The sequence below is a fragment of the Oncorhynchus mykiss genome, chromosome 23 (assembly GCF_013265735.2).
Source record: "Oncorhynchus mykiss isolate Arlee chromosome 23, USDA_OmykA_1.1, whole genome shotgun sequence".
In the NCBI taxonomy this organism is placed as follows: Eukaryota; Metazoa; Chordata; class Actinopteri; order Salmoniformes; family Salmonidae; genus Oncorhynchus; species Oncorhynchus mykiss.
Genome location: NC_048587.1, coordinates 10,279,530 through 10,298,176, shown reverse-complemented (window position 1 = coordinate 10,298,176; position 18,647 = coordinate 10,279,530). Strand labels below are relative to the sequence as shown.

Below are 18,647 nucleotides of genomic sequence, written 5' to 3'. Positions count from 1 at the left end.
CCAGGTGGACTCCAATCAAGTTATAGAAACATCTCAGGGATGATCAATGGAAACAGGATGCACCTAAGCTCAATTTCAAGTCTCATAGCAAAGGGGCTGAATACTTATGTAAATAAGTTTTTTTTTCTTTTTAATTTCTTTGCAAAAATTCTAAAAACCTTTTTTCACTTTGTCATTATGGGGTACTGTGAGTTTTTTTAAGACTGTAAAGGGTCTGAATACTTTCCGAAGGCAATGTATGAGCCTGAAAACAGGAGATTACCCATCACATAGCATGATCTGAGTAAAATTGGATTATTTTACTGTTGAAGACATTATTTAAAAAAATAAATAATAATAATTTAACTCGGCAAGTCAGGTTAAGAACAAATTCTTATTTACAATGACGGCCTACCCCGGCCAAACCCGGACGACGCTGCGCCAATTGTGTGCCGCCCTATGGGACTCCCAATCACGGCCGGATGTGATGCAGCCTGGATGCGAACCAGGTACCGCAGTGACGCCTCTTGTACTGGGATGCAGTGTCTTGGGATGCAGTGTCTTGGACCACTGCGCCACTCGGGAGCCCAATCTAAATGGACATATGAAAGAAGTGCAGGAATCAAGGGTGAGTGAGCAATAAGATGCAAAGTGAGACAATTAAGATATTCAGAATGTTGTTGACATTGTCGAATATGAACACCAGTTAAACACATTTTGAAATGTATAGCTTTCTTTTGTTTCAAAGAAAAGAAGGCCAGTAAGAAAATCTGTTTTTACAGGTATTTTGTAAATGATCTCAGGGTAATATTTGCTTGTTTGGGCTTGAATTTGCAAATATTCAGATATGTCTCGGGGTATTCATGATACTGAGCTGGTATTTACATACTGATACCCATGGACTCCAGTACTTTTAGTGAGAGGGTACAGTAAACTCAGAGAAGTGTCACAATTCCTAAGTATAGATCAGCTATTAGTTAGACAATACAACTGTCACTGTGTTTGTCATAAGATATGTCGATTGTGACAATGCTCTGTGTGGGATAGTCAAGACAAAGTTTCCCGTTTTCTAAGACCTGCATGTTTGACGGGTGATTTTAGCAAACAGCTGACAAAGTGCTGTGTGTTCTGTTTTATGTCTGTAACATTAGATCATTGCAGTGTTTGTGTGCAGCACTCTAAATGCCAGTGGGTTTTTCTCAGCTCATAATAATGTTCTTAAATATCTGAACACAGATTGTGGCCTGTTTGCCAAGAAATAACAGTAACAGAATGTGGTGTACTAGTTTGAACCGTTGGTCAAAGATTCCTGCTTGAATTGATAGACAGAGAGAGGTCACCTGAGTGGTCAGAATAAGCGGGGGCCAGCTGAAGGTCTCACTAGACGATGCTAACCTACTGACACGCTCCGGTCACTGATGTTTCTCTCCACCATTTTGGGACTGGCAGTGGCACTGGGCACATTAGTGTCTTGTGTTGGAATGGAATTGGCTTAGTTGTTAGAAACGTGGAAGTAGGATTTGGTAAAACAGTTGATATGATAGGTGTGTATTTGAAATGTTATATTGTGTTTTATGTCAGTTCTTAGTGCTGTTATGTTGTCTGATGTATTTGTATTGTGTCAATGTATTAAGGCTCTATAGATTGTCAGTGTATTGTGCTTGTGTATGAGTTCATGTTTTGCTCACTCTCCACGCTAGACGTTCTATCATTATCAATATATTAAGGAGCTTTTGCCTCTTCGCTTAGTATTTCATATGATGTGTCATGTAATTTTGTTAGCAACTGTGTACAGTGCCAAGCTCTGTCAGTTGGTGTGTTAACTTGGGTTTGTTCTTGATGTCGTGGTTATGTTCTCAGTATTAAAACTAGAATCCTTAGTTGCTACATCCATTTTTGACTTATAAATGAATTATATATATATATACCCACTGACATATCTTATAAATGCCTCATGAGCTCAGTTCAACTGTCGTACCCCATCAGAACCCAAAATACAAGCTTTTTTTATTACAATGTTTTTGAACAATGTAAATGTAAACAATCACTGTATAGCCTCAAAACATGGTTACAACTATCATTTTGATATCATGGATGGTCAGTCCTTGGATCCATATATGTCTATTCATTTGAAAGTGGTTACATTTCTCCAGGCCCCTGCCTCCACTTTTTTACCAAAACACAGGCAGGGTGGCCTCTTTGTTATTGTTTCAATTAAGGATTCTAGCTTTAAGTGTGCTCTGTATCACCTCCTAGGATTTAGTAGCTGTGGTGTGTCAGGGAATGGTATTGTGCGTATTCTCAGTCTGTTTAATATTGTGTGTATGCAATTGGGACACCCAGTCATAGCCTTCCTAGGCTTTAGGGTGTTCTGTTGGGGGGGGGGGGGCTTTCCTCTCTAGGGTGGGAGTCTGGAGGGAAAATAACCTTGACAGGTGCAGCAGCCAGGCAGTCTACGTAGAGATTAGCCAGCTACTCTACTACTCATACTTTCAAATTAGACCCTTACTCATTAGAACTGACATGCTTTGCCAGATGGACCTTAGGCAGTACATTCCAGTGATGTCTCCTATATGTACATTGCGACCAAGTATCAGCCACACATCAGGAGTAAAGTGGGTGATTGCATCAGGGATATTTTGGACACTGGATCCTCTTTCTTGATAAGAATCTCAATTGGGATTTTCCATCTTCTCTAGGGGGCACACCAAAGAGGACCACCTCCCCTTGGAATAAACTCAAACCTTTGCTGAACTATCCAGCAAATCCTTTTGATAGGCTCGCTGGTTTGTTAGAGATTGGGTAGCAGACTTGCAATCCTAGAAAAGGATTCAGAACATCCTCCGCTTATACTGTGTATTGCATTCTGATTGGTTTGATTTGAAACTTTGTCCAATAGTGAGTGAGAGAGAGCAACCCGTCTCTACGTATTTTACTGGTTTGTGACTCACTGACACCGGCCCTGGTTAGAGGGGAATAAAGCAGCCCACGAGTTAACACACACAGGAGAAGATAAACATGGACATTTACATGGGGAAGTGCTCGTCACTGACGAGTTGCGGTTTTGTCTCACCAGGGGTGATGGACGAATTCACGTTTATCGTCGAAGGAATGAGCATTACACCGAGGCCTGTACTCTGAAGCGGGATTGATTTGGAGGTGGAGGGTCTGTCATGGTCTCGGGCAGTGTGTCACAGCATCATCGGACTGAGCTTGTTGTCATTGCAGGCAATCTCCATGCTGTGCCTTACAGGGAAGACATCCTCCTCCCTCATGTGGTACCCTTCCTGCAGGCTCATCCTGACATGACCCCCCAGCATGACAATATTTACTCCCTTGGAGAGTGTGGGTCAGGCTGGCTAGTCAATCAGGGCCTGGAGAGACTGCATAGCTATAGAGCGTGCACAGTGTTGAGACACATGGCTATTGTCTGATTTGGCTGAAGGCATGAGCTGGAGGAGATGTCGATCTCTCACCGGAGGGGGAGAAAGGGTAAGGATGGGTGAGAGTCAGACCGCACAGCTCCAGTCATACATAAACAATAACACACACGCTAGAAATTAGTCCCACAGCGCTCTCGGCAGGGGGACTCTGTAACACTGAGTATTTATATTTGACTGCATAGTCTCAACTTTATTTTTTATTTGTTTGTGTATGCAGAACATTAATTCATGCTGGATCGTTTAGGCCCATAGCTGTCTGAAGGCTTTGTAGCTGACTTATACAGACAGTGCCTTGCGAAAGTATTCGGCCCCCTTGAACTTTGCGACCTTTTGCCACATTTCAGGCTTCAAACATAAAGATATAAAACTGTATTTTTTTGTGAAGAATCAACAAGTGGGACACAATCATGAAGTGGAACGACATTTATTGGATATTTCTAACTTTTTTAACAAATCAAAAACTGAAAAATTGGGCGTGCAAAATTATTCAGCCCCCTTAAGTTAATACTTTGTAGCGCCCCCTTTTGCTGCGATTACAGCTGTAAGTCGCTTGGGGTATGTCTCTATCAGTTTTGCACATCGAGAGACTGAAATTTTTTCCCATTCCTCCTTGCAAAACAGCTCGAGCTCAGTGAGGTTGGATGGAGAGCATTTGTGAACAGCAGTTTTCAGTTCTTTCCACAGATTCTCGATTGGATTCAGGACTGGACTTTGACTTGGCCATTCTAACACCTGGATATGTTTATTTTTGAACCATTCCATTGTAGATTTTGCTTTATGTTTTGGATCATTGTCTTGTTGGAAGACAAATCTCCGTCCCAGTCTCAGGTCTTTTGCAGACTCTATCAGGTTTTCTTCCAGAATGGTCCTGTATTTGGCTCCATCCATCTTCCCATCAATTTTAACCATCTTCCCTGTCCCTGCTGAAGAAAAGCAGGCCCAAACCATGATGCTGCCACCACCATGTTTGACAGTGGGGGTGGTGTGTTCAGGGTGATGAGCTGTGTTGCTTTTACGCCAAACATAACGTTTTGCATTGTTGCCAAAAAGTTCCATTTTGGTTTCATCTGACCAGAGCACCTTCTTCCACATGTTTGGTGTGTCTCCCAGGTGGCTTGTGGCAAACTTTAAACTACACTTTTTATGGATATCTTTAAGAAATGGCTTTCTTCTTGCCACTCTTCCATAAAGGCCAGATTTGTGCAATATACGACTGATTGTTGTCCTATGGACATAGTCTCCCACCTCAGCTGTAGATCTCTGCAGTTCATCCAGAGTGATCACGGGCCTCTTGGCTGCATCTCTGATCAGTCTTCTCCTTGTATGAGCTGAAAGTTTAGAGGGACGGCCAGGTCTTGGTAGATTTGCAGTGGTCTGATACTCCTTCCATTTCAATATTATCGCTTGCACAGTGCTCCTTGGGATGTTTAAAGCTTGGGAAATCTTTTTGTATCCAAATCCGGCTTTAAACTTCTTCACAACAGTATCTCGGACCTGCCTGGTGTGTTCCTTGTTCTTCATGATGCTCTCTGCGCATTTAACGGACCTCTGAGACTATCACAGTGCAGGTGCATTTATACGGAGACTTGATTACACACAGGTGGATTGTATTTATCATCATTAGTCATTTAGGTCAACATTGGATCATTCAGAGATCCTCACTGAACTGAATAATTTTGCACGCCCAATTTTTCAGTTTTTGATTTGTTAAAAAAGTTTGAAATATCCAATAAATGTCGTTCCACTTCATGATTGTGTCCCACTTGTTGTTGATTCTTCACAAAAAAATACAGTTTTATATCTTTATGTTTGAAGCCTGAAATGTGGCAAAAGGTCGCAAAGTTCAAGGGGGCCGAATACTTTCGCAAGGCACTGTATGTCTGGTGAACTCTGCTAAGAGATCGCATAGACACTCTTGTCTACATGTCTATCTGATATATTTTACACTGCAACATTGCCTCATCCTCCCAAAATAGATCTACAGTACAGAGACATGGTGGCTGGTCGGCTTTTTAGTACACAGGGTATGAGAGGATACCAGTTAGTACAATAATATAGGTTTAGTATTTGGCCGTTAAATCATCTCTGATTTAACAAGTGTCTTTATGGAGTTGCCATTCTAGCAGATCAAGGACTCCATTGATGTCATACTGGAAATACTAGCCATTTTTTTTACATGAAGCCTGAAAGACAACTTCCTGTAAATTCATACTTGAACATCTTTAACTGAATATTGTAGTAGAGAATACAAAACTAGAAATACTTTTGCTCTATTAAATCTGTAAACTTTTGGGGGTATTTATAGAAAATCGTTTAGTTAGTTGAGGTGGTTTTAAACTAGTCACAGTCAGGTATATAACAGTAGTGTATATTTTTCATCTTCAGAACATTATTCATTTAGATTTTACATCAATCACTATTGGCATATAGCAAGTGGTAACTAAGGGCTCATTTGGCATGGTAAGGTGGTGTGGTGGTTGCGGCTTGTTTTACAGTGTAAGAGTGCTCACCAGAACTTCTTCCCCTGACTTGATTGTAGCTACACTTACTTGTCGTTGACCAAACATACGTAATGGGAGGGAGCTGGGTCAAGACACTCACCACATACACTAATGAGTTATGACTGGAAGAGAGTTGCCAATACAGAAAATATATATATTTGTCCACTCAACTTGAACTTCATTTAACTTATACTGAGTGTACAAAACATTAGGAACACCTGCTCTTTTTCCCTGACAGACTGACCAGGTGAATCCAGCTATGATCCCTTATTGATGTCACCTGTTAAATCCACTTGAATCACTGTAGATATTTTTTAGGAGACAGGTTAAAGAAGGATTTTTAAGGCTTGAGACAATTGAGACATGGATTTTGTATTTGTGCCATTCAGAGGGTGAACGGGCAAGACCAAAGTTTTAAGTGCCTTTGAATTGAGTATGGTATTAGGTGCCAGGCGCACCAATTTGAGTGTGTCAAGAACTGCAACGCTGCTTGGTTTTTCACGCTCAACAGTGTGTATTGGGAATGATCCACCACCCTAGGACATCCAGCCAACTTGACACAACTCTGGGAAGCAATGAAGTCGAAAGGGGGTGCGACTCTGTGTTCCTACTGTTTTGTACACTCTGTGCATATTTTGAAGTTGGAAGCAGTTAGATGTTATACAGCGATTACGCACAACGGGCTGAATAGCTAATGTAATGACACTAAAAGGAGCATATGTATTGTGTGGCTTTCCAGGTGGTTTTGTGAGGGGAAGGAGCTGGAGAACTGCCCTGACATTCAGATCATCAACAACGGCGAGTTGCACTCTCTGACCATTGCCGAGGCATTCGAGGAAGACACAGGGCGGTACTCTTGCTTTGCATCCAACTTTTACGGCACAGGCTCTACGTCGGCCGAAATCTACGTCGAAGGTGACCATTGAGTTTCGACCTTCAAGTCAAGTGACCGATCTAGAGTGCATCGTCACATAAATACTTACTATACAACCTAAAAAGTATTACTGATATTTAATTAGTAAATCCTCTGGTACAAATGTTTAATTTTAAGTTAAAACATTAATATAGACAATCATACTAAGATCATCCCTACTAGTGTGCTGTATATCACCCTCTTTTATATTTTATACAGGTGCCTCCTCAACAGATTCGGAGGGGGAACAACATTCTGAACTTGCACAGTGAGTACTCTACTCTTCCTCTACTCAAAATATAATTATAAAACATTTAATTGGGTAGTAAAAGCAAGCTCAAAGGTTTACATTCTGCAATGTAACAGGCCTCTCAGTGTAGCTCATACAGTGCCTTCAGAAAGTATTCACGCCCCTTGAATTTTTCCAAAACTTTTTGTGTTACAGCCTGAATTTAAAATGGATTAAATTGATATTTTGTGTCACTGGCCTACACACAGTACCCCATAATGTCAAAGTGGAATTATGTTTTTAGATTTTTTTTTTTTACAAATTAATATAAAATGAAAAGCTGACATGTCTTGAGTCACTAAGCATTCAACCCCTTTGTTTATGACAAGCTAAATCAGTTCAGGAGTAAAATAAAAATATGCTTACCAAGTCACTTAATACGTTGCATGGACTCTGTGTGCAATAATAGTGTTTAACATGATTTTTGAATGACTACCTCATCTTTGTACCCCACACATAAAATTATTTGTAAGGCCACTCAGTCGAGCAATGAATTTCAAACAGATTCGACCACTAAGACCAGGGAGGTTTTCCAATGCCTCATAAAGAAGGGCACCTATTGGTAAAAAAAGCAAACATTGAATATCCCTTTGAGCATGGTGAATTTATTAATTACACTTTGGAGGATGTATCAATTCACCCAGTCACTACAAAGATACAGGCATCCTTCCTAACTCAGTTGCCGTAGTAGAGGAAGGAAATCGCTCAGGGATTTTACTATTAGGCCAATGGTGACTTCAAAACAGTTAGTGTTTAATGGCTGTGATAGGAGAACTGAGGATGGCTCAACAACATTGTATTTACTCCACAGTACTAACCTAATTGACAGAGTGAAAAGAAGGAAGCCTGTACAAAATAAAAAAAAATCCCAAACATGCCTTTGTTTGCAAAAAAGGCAATAACGTATTATTTCAAAAAAGCAATTCACTTTTTGGCCTGAAAACAAAGTGTTGTGTTTGGAGCAAATCCAATACAACACATTATAGAGGACCACTCTCCATATTGTCAAACATAGTGGTGACTGAATCACGTTATGGGTATGCTTGTAATTGTTAAGGACTGGGGAGTTTTTCAGGATAAAAAAGAAATGGAGCTAAGCACAGGCAAAATCCTAGAGGAAAACATGGTTCAGTCTGCTTTCCAGCAGACACTGGGAGATTAAATAACCTTTCAGCAGGACAATTACAAAAAACACAAGGCCAAATCCACACTGAAGTTTCTTACCAAGGATACAATGATTGTTCCTGAGTGGCCAAGTTACAGTTTTGACTTAAATCTACTTGAAAATCTATGGCAAGACCTGAAAATGGTTCTCTAGCAATGATCAACAACAATCCAGATGTGGACAGGTCTTAGAGACTTACCCAGAAAGACTCACAGCTGTAATTGCTGCCAAAAGTATTGACTCAGGGATGTGAATACTTATGTAAATGAGATATCTCTGTATTTCATTTTCAATACATTTCCACAAATTGTTTTAATTTAGTCATTATGGGGTATTGTGTGTAGATGGATGAAGAAATAAACAACAATTGTATCCATTTTGAATTCAGGCTGTAACACAACAAAATGTGGAATAAGTCCAGGGATATATGAATTCTCCCTGAATTAACTGTATGTCACTTTAAAAATCATTTTAGCCCAGTGGGACCTAGTTAGTAACAATGTATCCTGTTTCTCTTGTAAACCTAAAGACTACAGAGGACCCGAGCTCAGCCGGGTGCCCAATCTTTACCTCCAGTGGTCAGTGTTGTGTCTCTGTGTGTGGATGACGCAACCATCTGCACTGAAGAACAGCCACAGGAGGCCACCTCACTGCCTTCTAGCCAGGTAGTCACTGCATCTGTACCTGTCCAGGTAACTACTAATGTCCTTCCTGTTACGGAGGTGACAACAGCACCATCCACCCAGGTGGCGTTTACATTGGTCCCTGCCCAGGAGATGTCAGCACAGTTACCTGTCCAGGTAGTTTCTACTCTAGAGCTACCACCTGTGGACACAGCGTCAGTTCTGTCACTGCCAACACCGCCACCTGTCCCAGTGACGTCCACACCATTACCGACACAGACAGTGTCTACCACGGCACTACCGCTGACCCAGGTGGTCTCCTCTACACTGCCTGCCCAGGTTGCTGCGGTACAGACGACTCTAGCTGAGGTAATAATCTTCTCAATCTCTGGCTCCTGAATATCCTGCAAACATTTCAATGTAAATGAATGATATCTGAAATACTACATGTGTCAAAAACGTTCCTTTCTGCTCAGTAATCTTTATTCAAGACCCACACAGTACTTGACAATCATGTGTATTTGTGTTTGCTTACTTAAAGTGGAACTGACACCAATTTAGTAACATTAAATGGTATTAAGGTCTGTTCATATACACCCTCAGGAAGAATATGATGCACCTTTTTTTGTGTGTGACAAGCTAGCACACGTAGATATGCTAATCTTCATGTTTTCATACATTCATAAAACGTTTGGAAATTACAAGAGTCCGGTATTTGTGAAAATTCTACAGTAATATGAATGGGAAAGTGGCTGTAAGTTTGGGCAAATAAGAGACAGTGCAGTAAATAAATGAAACAAATAAAAACTTGTCAGTCTTGTCCAGTCCAGAGGGCTCATTTGTAAACCGTGCGTATGTATCTATTTATTTTATTTTCACAAACATTGCAGAGTAAATTCCTCATATTTTGTGGCTGTGATGGGTTCATATTCCTGAAGTAGCCATACAACAGATTACCATGCACATCTCTCATTTAATTGGCCTAGTATAGATAGGCTACTGTATATTTCATGTTTTGCAATCCCATAGGTAGCGCGGTTTATGCTATAATGTACAGTCGTATTTAACAGGTGAACAGTTGACGTTTCTACATTGAAATAAGCCTGTATATATGCTACTGTAAATACTGCAATTGTTTCAGAATTCACGGACAGTCCATATTTAGGTTGGAGGAAAGGTTGATGCAAAACATTGTTGAATTCAAATGTTCTGCTGACAGGTCGACAACAATTGGCCATTGTTTTATCCTATAGAAATAGACACAATCCTTGCCAGCACAGCATAAATTACTGCAGATTTTTTTTTTAATTGCCAACCCAGTAAAGCTAGTTTATGTAAAATAGTTGACAATAAGGGTAGGCTACAGTGTTGCTGTGCGACATCATTACCTATTTAATATCAGAGCCTATACCAAGGCAGGACATAGAAACCCAATGTTGATGAACTAAATATTGAACAACAATTAGTCTTTCGCATAGAAGTGTGGGCTGTAGCATTTAGCCTACTTTAGCCTACTAGCCTAAATTGTTTTGAATATACAATCACTCTTGCAGAATGCGCAGGCATTCGCTCTATAGGCAACGTGCATTTAGTTTGTTTTGATATTTTGCAGTGACATTTTCACTCTGTGCACACCTATGCAGCAGGGGTTCCCAAACTTTTTCACTCAGACCTCCCTTACAGCATTCGGATCATCCCATGCACGTCGATTTCTATCGGCACAAGCACTGTTCATGACACAAACTGTTCACACCCCTCTTGTTGGCGGAGAGAAATGTTTGCAGGTTGAAAGGTTATGTCTTACATGAAAGGGATAAGGACAGGGGGACACCTAGTCAGTTGTCCAACTGAATGTATTCAATTGAAATGTGTCTTCCGCATTTAATCCAACCCCTCTGAATCAGAGAGGTGCGGGGGGCTGCCTTAATCGACATCCACGTCTTCGGCGCCCGGGGCACAGTGGGTTAACTGCCTTGCTCAGGGACAGAGCGACAGATATTTACCTTGTCAGCTCGGGGATTCGATCCAGCAACCTTCCGGTTATTGGCCCAACTCTCTAAAAAGGTGAATGGAGGCTGTTTTCCAGGCAGAGTTTTAATGCTCGTTCACGTGCTCATAGTTTTATGGCAGGTCTGATTTATAAAGGAGAACATAAGTGTGTATGGCGTGCGGCAAGTTTATTTATCTCAATATTTGTGCACATGCGCAGACATTTCAGAAATGGATCCCACAGATATTTTGTCTGTCAAATGGCCTAGGACTACAGCAAATGTCCCTGCAAAAGTTTAACATTCTGCCATCACCTCCAAAGACAGCAGTATTTTCAGAAATGACGCACTCAAATATTAAGTGTGAAATACGTAACTGTTATAAATGAGCCCCCTGAAAACACTGCACATGCACAAAAATATTGAGATTTATAAACTTGGCACTCGCCATACGTTTCCCATTATAAATCAAGCCAGTTGTAAAACTGTGTATACTTTAGAAGTAATGGAATTCGACCAAGACGGTATCTAAATGAAATAGCAATTGCGAATTTGCGATCAAATGTCTTTGGATGTTCTTTCAGAACGTTTCCTTTTGCAGTGACATTTGCTGTATTTGACTGTTTCTGATAGACAAAAACAATTGCAAAATGTTTATCAACCTGTAACAGATCGTTTGAATTCAATAATGTTTGGCATTTAGCCGACTTTTTCCAAACCCATATGCTGCACTGCACCCGAATTCTGAAACATTGTCTACTTAGATTTATTTTTGAACTACAGTGGTAGCCTACACACTTCAATGCAAAAGATCAACTGTCTGTTCACCTGTTTAATTCTACTGTATGTTATAAACCGCGCTCACTTTCAGATCAAAACAATGAAATTAAAATAGCCATCTAATAGAGCATGCATATGCATGGTCTAAAGTTTGCGGAAGGATAACTTCAGTTTTTATAAATGCCAACTGGCGCATGCGTGTTTTAGGGCATATTTTGTGCGTACGGAATGCTTCTGAGGCCCCTAGTGATAACTTGACATCCGTCCAGTTGCTAGATAGCTAGCTAGCTACAATTACATTTTTTTTGTCAAATAGTACGTATTTTTTTTAAACTCTTATAAAGTTGGTGTTGAAGCATAAAATGTGAATTTGATATTTTAGACCGATATTATGATTGTGTTTGTATGATTGTGTTTGTTTAATGTCATTTCTGCAAAGTAGTTAAAACGGTGTCAGTTCCACTTGAATTGATGAAATCCTTTTGTTTTCAGAACCTAAATGGAGACAGCTATACTCTAAGTCCAGACATCTATCCTCAAGGTCTAGACGGGAGGCCTATTATGGCTGCCCCTGTTTTCACAAAGGTACCCCGCTAATATTATATCCATACAATGAATAATTAGAAGACCTGTACAATGTCAACTTCATCATCAAACTTCGAACAAAATATGACATTGTCTTATATGGTACATTTTTAAAGCTCATGTACTTAATTAAGAAACTGCATGTTTTGTGTGTGATGATAATAAACTTATGATGGCTGTGCACTCTACTTGGCCCCTCAGAGTCTGCAGGACCTGTTGGCATCGGAGAGCGAGCTGGTGGTGCTAGAGTGCCGTGTTAAAGGAGTCCCCTCCCCCAAGGTGGACTGGTACAGAGAAGGAACTGTCATGGAGGACTCCCCTGACTTCAGGATCCTGCAGAAGAGTAAGACCAAGACCTTCCCTCTTTTACTGTGTGTCGGAATAATGTACATTCCTCTTATGGTACGTTCTGTGATTTACCTCAATTCTCTTGTATTAGTTTATTAGTACATTTTCACTTGAAGTTAATAAATGGAAGCATTTTTGAAAACTGTTAAAGTATAAAAATACAAAAAACTGAGATGAAGTTTTTTAGAAGGCTGCATGAAGAACAGAAAGCTCTGATTTCATACGATAAAATATATATTAGCATTTTCTTCATTTTTAGAGCCTCGATCCATGGATGAATCAGGTACGTATTATGCAAAGGAGAGACTGTCATGGTACAATTAATACAATTGTAAAATGTTAAGATGCAGCATATTTCTGCATGTATCAAAATATTTTATGTTATGTGTTACTGATATGTACATTTTATTCACATTATACAAGCATTAGATACAATGGCCTCAGAAAGTCAAAGTCCTACTGTAGCTCAGGTGATGTTTACTATGAACCAGTGTACACCATTCCTCTTTCCAGATGTGTAGAGTATCTGGCTGGGGCTGTAGCTTCTGTAACTCCTCTGCATAAAAAAACTGTTTACTTCTCCTCCTAAAACTCAACCTTATAAGGAACCTTAACAACCTGTGTCGGTTGAACTATCATGGTTACAGAGCCTTTCAGAGTGTCTGAAACGCAGGGAAGCACTCGTGAATGGAAGCAAATGTAGCTGCTGTGCCATTGGGGAAAACAGCTCACTTACAGCATATACATTTCATGAATGCGTATTAGTTCTCTGACACTGACACTGACTCAACTCCAGCCACTTTAATAATGGGAATTGATGGGAAATGATGTAAATATATCACTGGCCACTTTTAACAATGCTACCTTATATAATGTTACTTACCCTACATTATTCATCTCATATGCATACGTATATACTGTACTCTATATCATCGACTGCATCCTTATGTAATACATGTATCACTAGCCACTTTAACTATGCCACTTTGTTTACATACTCACCTCATGTATATACTGTACTCGATACCATCTACTGTATCCTGCCTATGCTGCTCTGTACCATCACTCATTCATATATCCTTATGTACATGTTCTTTATCCCCTTACACTGTGTATAAGACAGTAGTTTTGGAATTGTTAGTTAGATTACTTGTTGGTTATTACTGCATTGTCGGAACTAGAAGCACAAGCATTTCGCTACACTCGCATTAACATCTGCTAACCATGTGTACTGTATGTGACAAATAAAATTTGATTTGATATCTTAGAAAAGACAATCTATTGAGCAATAATTATACAGTATATAGAAATGCAGACATATTTTACAATGCAGAGGCTTACTGTATTTATTTTTCACTATACATATACCGTACATACAGTAGGTTAGCTACATAGTACAGCTACCATGCTGCTATACAGTGAACAAAAAGTAACAGGCAACAATTTCAAAGATTTTACTGAGTTTTGTATTTGTATTTATTATGGAACCCCATTAGCTGCTGCCAAAGCAGCAGCTACTCTTCCTGGGGTCCAGCAAAATTAAGACAGTTTATACAAATTTAAAACATTACAATACATTCACAGATTCCACAACACACTGTGTGCCCTCAGGCCCCTACTCCACCACTACCACATATCTACAGTACTAAATCCATGTGTATGTATAGTGCGTATGTTATCGTGTGTGTGTGTGTATGCATGTGTCTGTGCCAATGTTTGTGTTGCTTCACAGTCCCCGCTGTTCCATAAAGTGTTTTCATCTGTTTTTTAAATGTAATTGTACTGCTTGTGTCAGTTACTTGATGTGGAAAAGAGTTCCATGTAGTCATGGCTCTATGTAGTACTGTGTGCCTCCCATAGTATGTTCTGGACTTGGGGACTGTGAAGAGACCTCTTGTGGCATGTTTTGTAAGGTATGCATGGGTGTCCGAGCTGTGTGCGAGTAGTTTTGACAGACAGCTTGGTTCATTCAACATGTCAATACCTCCACTTTCAGCCAGGAGAGATTGTCATGCATATTATTAATATTAGTTCTCTGTGTACATCCAAGGGCCAGCCGTGCTAACCTGTTCTGAGCCAATTGCAATTTTCCAATGTCCTTTTTTGTGGCCCCTGACCACACGACTGAACATTAGTCAAGGTGCGACAAAACTTGGGCCTGTAGGACCTGCCTTGTTGATAGTGTTGTTAAGAAGGCAGAGCATCACTTTATTGTAGACAGACTTCTCCCCATCTTAGCTAATACTGCATCAATATGTTTTGACCATGACAGTTTACAATCTAGTGTTACTCCAAGCAGTTTAGTCATCTCAACTTGCTCAATTTACACATGATTTATTACAAGATTTAGTTGAGGTTTAGGGTTTAGTGAGTGTTTTGGTCCAAATACAATGCTTTTAGTTTTCTAAATATTTACAGCTAACGTATTCCTTTCCACCCACTCTGAAACTTAACTGCAGCTCTTTGTTGAGTATTACAGTCATTTCAGTCGCTGTAGTAGCTGATGTGTATAGTGCTGAGTCATCCACATACATACAGTTGAAGTCAGACGTTTACATACACTTAGGTTGGAGTCATTAAAACTCATTTTTCAACCACTCCACAAATGTATTGTTTACAAACTATAGTTTTGGCAAGTCGGTTAGGACATCTACTTTGTGCATGACACAAGTCATTTTTCCAACAATTGTTTACAAACAGATTATTTCACTTATAATTCACTGTATCACAATTCCAGTTGGTCAGAAGTTTACATACATTAAGTTGACTGTGCCTTTAAACAGCTTGGAAAATTCCAGAAAATTAGCTTTAGAAGCTTCTGATAGGTTAATTGACATAATTTGAGTCAATTGGAGGTGTACCTGTGGATGTATTTCAAGGCCTACCTTCAAACTCAGTGCCTCTTTGCTTGACATCATGGGAAAATCAAAAGAAATCAGCCAAGACCCCAGACAAAACATTTTAGACCTCCACAAGTCTGGTTCATCCTTGGGAGCAATTTCCAAACGCCTGAAGGTACCACGTTCATCTATACAAACAATAGTACACAAGTATAAACACCATGGGACCACAGAGCCGTCATACCGCTCAGGAATGAGTCTCGTTATGTCTCCTAGAGATTAACATACTTTGGTGCGAAAAGTGCAAATCAATCCCAGAACAACAGCAAAGTACCTTGTGAAGGTGCTGGAGGAAACAGGTACAAAAGTATCTATATCCACAGTTAAACGAGTCCAATATTGACATAACCTGAAAGGCTGCTCAGAAAGGAAGAAGCCACTGCTCCAAAACCGCCATAAAAAAGCCAGACAACAGTTTGCAACTGCACATGGGGACAAAGATCGTACTTTTTGGAGAAATGTCCTCTGGTTTAATGAAAAATAAATAAAACTGTTTGGCCGTAATGACCATCGTTATGTTTGTAGGATAAAGGGGGAGGCTTGCAAGCCGGAGAACAACCTCCCAACCGTGAAGCACGGAGTTGACAGCAACATGTTGTGGGGGTGTTTAACTGCAGAAGGGACTGGTGCACTTGAGGATCATGAGGAAGGACAATTATGTGGATATATTGAAGCAACATCTCAAGACATCAGTCAGGAAGTTAAAGCTTGGTCGCAAATGGATCTTCCAAACGGACAATGACCCCAAGCATACTTCCAAGGTTGTGGCAAAATGGCTTAAGGACAACAAAGTCAAGGTATTGGAGGGGCCATCACAAAGTCCTGACCTCAATCTTATAGAAAATATGTGGGCAGAACTGAAAAAGCGTGTGTGAGCAAGGCGGCCTACAAACCTGACTCAGTTACACCAGCTCTGTCAGGAGGAATGGGACAAAATTCACCCAACTTATTGTGGGAAGCTTGTGGGAGGCTACCCGACAACGTTTCAGTTAAACAATTTAAAGGCAATGCTACCAAATACTAATTAAGTGTATGTAAACTTCTGACCCACTGGGAATGTGATGAAAGGAATAAAATCTGAAATAAATCAATTCTCTCTACTATTATTCTGACCTAAAACAGGGAATTTTTACTAGGATTAAATGTCATGAGTTGTGAAAAACTGAGTTTAAATGTATTTGGCTCAGGTGTATGTAAACTTCCGACTTCAACAGTGCATATGTTGATCACAGATACCTTAAAAAAAAAAGTATGGGCATGGATCAGAAAACCAGTCAGTATCTGGTGTGACCACCATTTGCCTCATGCAGCGCAACATATTTCCTTAACATAGAGTTAATCACGCTGTTGATTGCGGCCTGTGGAATGTTGTCCCACTCCTCTTCAATGGCATCACGATGTGATGGCGCTGGATGAATGGCACGACAATGGGCCTCAGGATCTTGTTACGGTATCTCTGTGCATTCAAACTGCTATCAATAAAATGCAATTATGTTTGTTGTCTGTGACTTATGCCTGCCCATACATAACCCCACCGCTACCTGGGGCACTCTGTTCACAACATCAGCAAACCGCTCGCACACACAACGCCATACACGATGTCTGCCATCTGTCCGGTGCAGTTGACACCGGGATTCATCCGTGAAGAGCACACTTCTCCTGCTTGCCACTGGACATCGAAAGTTAACATTTGCCCAATAAAGTTGGTTACAACACCAAACTGCAGTCAAGTCAAAACCCTGGTGAAGACGACGAGCACACAGAGGATTTTCCCTGAGACGGTTTCTGACAGTTTTTGCTGAAATTCTTCAGTTGTGCAAACCCACAGTTTCATCAGCTGTCCGGGTGACTTGTCTCAGACCATCCCGCAGGTGAAGAAGCTGGATGTGGAGGTCCTGGGCTGGGGTGGTTACACATGGTCTGCGGTTGTGAGGCCATGTGGACGTATAGCCAAATTCTCTAAAATAACGTTGGGGGCGGCTTATGGGAAAAACATTGACATTCAATTCTCTGGCAACAGCTCTGGTGGATATTCCTGCAGTCAGAATGCAAATTGCATGCTTCCTTAACTTGAGACATATGTGGCATTGCATAACAAAACTGCACGTTTTATATTGGCCTTTTATTGTCCCCAACTCAAGGTGCACCTGTGTAATGATCATGCTGTTTAATCAGCTTCTTGATATACCACACCTGTTAGGTAGATGGATTATCTTGACAAAGGATAAATGCTTACCAACAGGGATGTAAACACATTTGTGCACAACATTTGAGAAAAATAAGCTTTTTGTGCTTTTTCTGGGATCTTTAATTTCAGCTCATGAGAAATGGGACCAACACTTTACATGTTGCATTTTATATTTTAGTTCAGTATAGTAATTTTTCTGCACTTTAACCTATCAGTCATGTTGCCTGAACTTCAACAATGACATTCAGCTGGTGCTCATCTCCCTAATTTTGTATTCCCTTTAGAGGAAATATGCACTTTGGTCATTGCTGAAGTCTTCCCTGAAGATTCTGGAAAATTCACTTGCACTGCAAGCAACAAATATGGAACTGTATCCAGTATCGCTGCACTAAGGGTGAAAGGTAATGTCACTGGCTTACAAAGTTTAGACTTGGAAGTTCTATTCGTAAGATAATATTTGAAGACTGTTTACAGTGCCTCGTGAAAGTCTACACACACTTGCATAGTTTTCACATTTTTCTGCCAAAAATTCTAAAAAGTTTTTTTTTATCCACAGTGAAAGAAAAATTATAATTTTTCTGAAATTAATAAAAATATAAAACAGTCCTGATTGCAATGGTCTTCAAACTCTTTTCTGTGGCACATCTAAATAAGTTCAGGAGCAAATATTTTCATACAAAATCACACAACAATCTGTTTGTCAAAGTTGTGGTTATCATGATTTAAGAACAACTTTTACCTGTCTCTGGAATGTCCCTCAAATTGATAGTGAATGTCAAACAATGATTCAACCTCAGAGCCGCTTTATAAGCATGTCTGGGATTTTTTTTTCTCCACACGCATAGATCAGGGGTCTCTAAGAAATAATTCCAAGACACTGAATATCCCTTTGAGTATGGTCAAGTATGGCAATTGGAAACTCCTCAACGACATCACCATGAGTCT

General features: G+C 40.2%; 1 protein-coding gene across 3 annotated transcripts in view; it reads left to right on the top strand.

The window, feature by feature from the left end:
• Positions 1-18,647, top strand: part of LOC110502263 (myopalladin) — a 46,773-nt gene that overhangs the window by 10,662 nt on the left and 17,464 nt on the right. For all 3 annotated transcript variants that reach the window (XM_036959989.1, XM_036959987.1, XM_036959990.1), the window contains exons 3-9: positions 6,663-6,838; positions 7,056-7,104; positions 8,820-9,282; positions 12,174-12,266; positions 12,468-12,609; positions 12,874-12,897; positions 17,987-18,103. In XM_036959989.1, the coding sequence (XP_036815884.1) occupies positions 6,663-6,838; positions 7,056-7,104; positions 8,820-9,282; positions 12,174-12,266; positions 12,468-12,609; positions 12,874-12,897; positions 17,987-18,103 (1,064 nt within the window). The remainder of the gene's footprint in view (positions 1-6,662; positions 6,839-7,055; positions 7,105-8,819; positions 9,283-12,173; positions 12,267-12,467; positions 12,610-12,873; positions 12,898-17,986; positions 18,104-18,647) is intronic.